The sequence below is a fragment of the Patiria miniata genome, unplaced genomic scaffold (assembly GCF_015706575.1).
Source record: "Patiria miniata isolate m_02_andy unplaced genomic scaffold, ASM1570657v1 HiC_scaffold_20, whole genome shotgun sequence".
NCBI lineage: Eukaryota > Metazoa > Echinodermata > Asteroidea > Valvatida > Asterinidae > Patiria > Patiria miniata.
In genome coordinates this window covers 24,478,148-24,482,474 of record NW_024037059.1, presented here as the reverse complement: position 1 = coordinate 24,482,474, position 4,327 = coordinate 24,478,148, and the positions used below count along the sequence as shown (strand labels likewise).

The window sequence follows — 4,327 nt, the reverse complement described above, 5'->3', positions numbered from 1 at the left end:
TGACAACTTGGGAGACTGCCAAAGGGCTGATAGTTCAGTCGGTAGAGCACCAGTATGGTGGTCCTTAGGTCATGGGTTCAAATCCTACAACAGTAGTTTTCTTCGTTTAAAGGGAATAAACATCATTTGCTTTTGCTGTAATTTTCAGAAATGGATGGAATTGGGGGGTTGGAAATATAAAGCAAATATAGTTACACTGACTTTTTGGAGGTTTTGGGTTAGAAAATGCTATAAAAACCAAGAAAAACGATCATTTTCCTGTAGTCTGGTCCCCTGACTCCATATAAGAAGAAACAGAGCAGTTTACATACATTGGGGAATTGTAAGGTCAGGGAACCAGTCTAGCTGGCTCGTACCCGTTCATAGGTTTGTAATCGATTGCAAACAAGTGCGATGGTCAATTGGGGCCAGTATTTGAAAAAAAAGCCAGTTGTTTCCAACGCTGATCGGCCGATCAGCGTTGGAAATTGATACAAAAATACCACTTTTCTTGAAAATGACAGTATACCAGGTGCCATAATTTTACAGGATGCTTTAGACTGTCATTTACCAACATCCTATTAAGGTATTTCGCAAAAACTTGGTAGTTTTATTTTTCGATGTTTGCAAATGTTGTATATTCCCTTTAAGCTTATATTGATTTATAAAGGAAACCTGTTCAAGTTTTCCATTGTTTATTTGATATTTTTGTTCATTGTTTGATGTATTTACACCATTGCACATAAGCTGAAATTACTGCTCTGCTGAATGTACAAAGGCTGATTATGTGTGATTGTGGTGTTATGATGTTTTCTCTTTAATTCTTACCAAGAATATGAAATACATTTTGAATTGTTATAAATGACATTTAGTCAAGTATTTGGACCATTATTGACAGCCATATTGGCTGAAAGCAAAATCCATGAGCAAAGTTGTTCAATAAATCCACCATTTCTGATAAATATTTATTTAACTTAACCTTCCACTTCTAGGTAAATGTAGTTATTTATATTAAAAGAACCAAACGTATATTCTTTCATGTACAGAATTTCATACTTTCATATAATTTTGTAACATTTGTATTCAAGTATTATTATCCAAATATTGAAGAAAAAATGAACGCTTTTGACTTGTGAAGTGAATCCATCTTTGTGCATTCTTTGACTACATTTGTAAAAAATTTGTTGATTTTTATTTTATGTATGGAAATTGAAGTATTTACATTCATAAATTGTTCAGCTCGTCAAAATGGAGGCGAGAAAAATACATGTACATTGTACAATGTAATTTGAAATCTTTGACAAGGACCAGTATTTGCACAGCCCTGGAATATGAACCCTATTTAGCTTGAAGGCAAGAATATATTCTGTTCAAGTTGTGAAGCTTTCATTTGTTAAGAGTGCATAAGATCATTACCTCCTTGCAGTGGCGTAGCCACGGGGGGCGTGGGGGGAGGGGCGACAGCCCTTCCATGAAACCTTGTCGCCCCCCCCCCCCCCCCCCCACTGAGAATTTGAGTTTCTAAAAAAATTATCATTGATCTACATGACCCCCCCCCCCCTCCCCCAGCGCCCCCCACTGAAAAATTCCTGGCTACGCCACTGCCTCCTTGTGCATTTTGTTTCTCTGTCAAGGCTACAGAATTGCTCAATTTTTTTTAGTGGGGTGCATGTAAATGGGACATTTATAAAGATCAACATTCAAAGTTTCAATTTTCATTGCTATCACACCGAGATGAGTAAAAGCCACATGTTTTTCCTCATCCCCCACATTGTATCTTCAAAATATACCCACCCAGATTTGAAGTCATAGTATGTGATACACATTCAATGTAGAATACAGCTTGATTTGTATTTGATTTGATCCAGTGAAAGTTGGCATCACATTACCACAGAAGCCAATGTATCAAGTGTGACGGTCTATAAATGAAAATGTCCCAGTAAAAATAGTTATACACTTGCAACAGACTTTTTTGCTTTCAAAAGTGTGAATTTATTCACAGGATGTTTCTGCTAAAAGCAGTATGCACTGGGCACCTAGAGGGTGGTGATAAAATAGACACACACTGTTAACCAATATCTACAAATTAAACATACGTTGGACACATGAAATATCACAAATATCCTCATTCCTTACTTCTCCTCTGAACTGAAAAATGATGGTGTCTGAAACAGCAAGGTCGGTTCACATATAGGGCTATATATAGAATTACTTAAGAGCCAACTCCTACTTTCCTTGTGCAGAACACATGTTGAATTCATGTGCATGTGCGTAGAATATATTGAAATGGAGAGGCATTTCACATGATATGCTCCAAGTGCACAAGTGCAACAAACCCAGCCAGCATAGGGGCATTGTCCACTAGTATGATCAAACAAAACATCAGAAGTGCATACGCACATGTGTTTGTTATTTCCACAACCCAAAAGGAAACACTCGTGTGCTTTTAGATGCACCTCTAGAGGTAACAAATGCAGAAACAAATTGCTACTTAACAGCCATACAACTATCCCATAGGTTTGTGCACAAACGTGGATGCATCCAGCAAGCATCACTGCATAGTGCATACTGCAAGTTAGCGAGCGCTCTAGCAATTTTATATAGCTCTACATTCAAAACTCACAAATAACTTTAAAACCATAAAAAAATAATTATATCTTAAAAGGAAAAGTTACAAGGAAACCACAATGACAGGATATGATGACATTGTCTTCAAGCAAACTTGAATCCGCGATGCTGATTGGTCGATCCATGGAAACAAACTGGCTACATTATCCCATGTAGCAAGGTCCATACCGCACTCCGTATATCGCGCTATTCCAAGATGCCCGTGCCATTCCTGCTGCACGCACGTTGTACAGCCCACGGTGCATATTCCATCTTTACTAATTTTGTGTCAAGTTTGATTGAAGATAATTTGTTATCCCACTCACGCTCGTGGAACATGTAGTGCATCTGTGTCCCCCAGTGTGGGACACAGACGCACTACATTATTCTACATTTTAGCTGGATAACTAATAATGTAATCCCTTTCTATGTATTCATTTGGATTCAGGAAACAGTCTTTTTTGGGGGGGGGGGAACCCTCATCCCACAGACTTTTGACACAAGGGAGAATTGCTTTTGTTTTAATGGGAAAGGCATGAAAAGACCTTTTGTGCATCATTGTCACTGCACCAAACACTTTCAAAGATAGCAGTTACAAAGAAGATCTATCAAATAAGTCTGAATATCCCTTTACATTCTTCCAAATAAAGACACACTGCATTGGTGAAGCCATTTCTTTCGGAAATTACAATTTGACTCTTTGAAATTTGTGCTCGCATTATAGATTGTTACTTTGATTGTTCTTTCATTTTGAGACAAGTTGTGTACATAAACTCTCCTAGACTAGTCACTGTCATTCATGTGATGTTAATGTTGAAGACTGCACCAAATGCTTGATGTTGAATGACATCCAGTCTAAATGCAAACCATGTCTCTTGCTGATAGGTCCAATAGCACATACATAGTAGTTAGTCTCCTCTCCAGGCCATCTCTCCAGTGTTCTTGCACACACACCTAGTACACACATGTGGCATCTTTCTACACATCTTTAAACCAGGATATTGCAAATGTTTTGGCGCAAACAGTAGATACCAGCAATGCAGCAGATTGCCAAAGTCAGCCAGATAAGTCTGCTGGTGAATTGTGAAGTGAAGATCAGAGGTCAAAGTTCAAATCATCTTACAGGTAGAGGCTGGCAGCAAATATGATGTCCCTCTTGATCTTGACAATACCTGAAACAATAGAGAGATATTTCCTCTATCAAAAAGTATTCATTGAAAGGGGAGATATAAAGGCTTGATTAGTTGCATTCCATTTACTCTTCCCGGATTCAAGTAACAGCATTCAAATTTAAATGTCAAAAAGGCCACTCCAAATGTGTTTCGGGTAACTTTGCCCTCCAGAAAGGTCAAGCAAGTATGGTACTGGTACTGTTTACATATACATGTTGGAGAACAGGCAGACATAATTGTTCTCTTACTTCCTTCATACTTATTCCAGTCTCTGTCTCTAATTTTTTAACTTAACAAAACATACAAATTGAATTTTAAAAATTGACTAATATGTAAAATTAAACACAGACTAACAAACAAAACATAATTATAAATTCTAACACTAACAATTGAGGGTCAATTAAGTTATAGGGAACAAAGCATTTTTGCCCTACTTAGCCTAAGGAAAGTTCAAACCAACAGAAGCTTCAGTTTCTGAGAAATCGTGAAAAACCCATTAACAATATTTTCCATGTGAAACTGATTCAGTACTGGATTCATCAAACATCAACACACCACGCAGCTTCCAC

At 37.6% G+C, this 4,327-nt stretch overlaps 1 protein-coding gene across 1 annotated transcript in view; it reads right to left on the bottom strand.

Annotated features, from left to right (window-relative positions):
- Positions 1–1,809: 1,809 nt before the first annotated feature.
- LOC119728278 (exosome RNA helicase MTR4-like) overlaps positions 1,810–4,327 on the bottom strand; it is a 30,033-nt gene continuing 27,515 nt past the window's right edge. Inside the window, exon 23 of the mRNA XM_038200451.1 lies at positions 1,810–3,758. Within this exon, the coding sequence (XP_038056379.1) occupies positions 3,706–3,758 (53 nt within the window). The 3' untranslated portion in view covers positions 1,810–3,705. The remainder of the gene's footprint in view (positions 3,759–4,327) is intronic.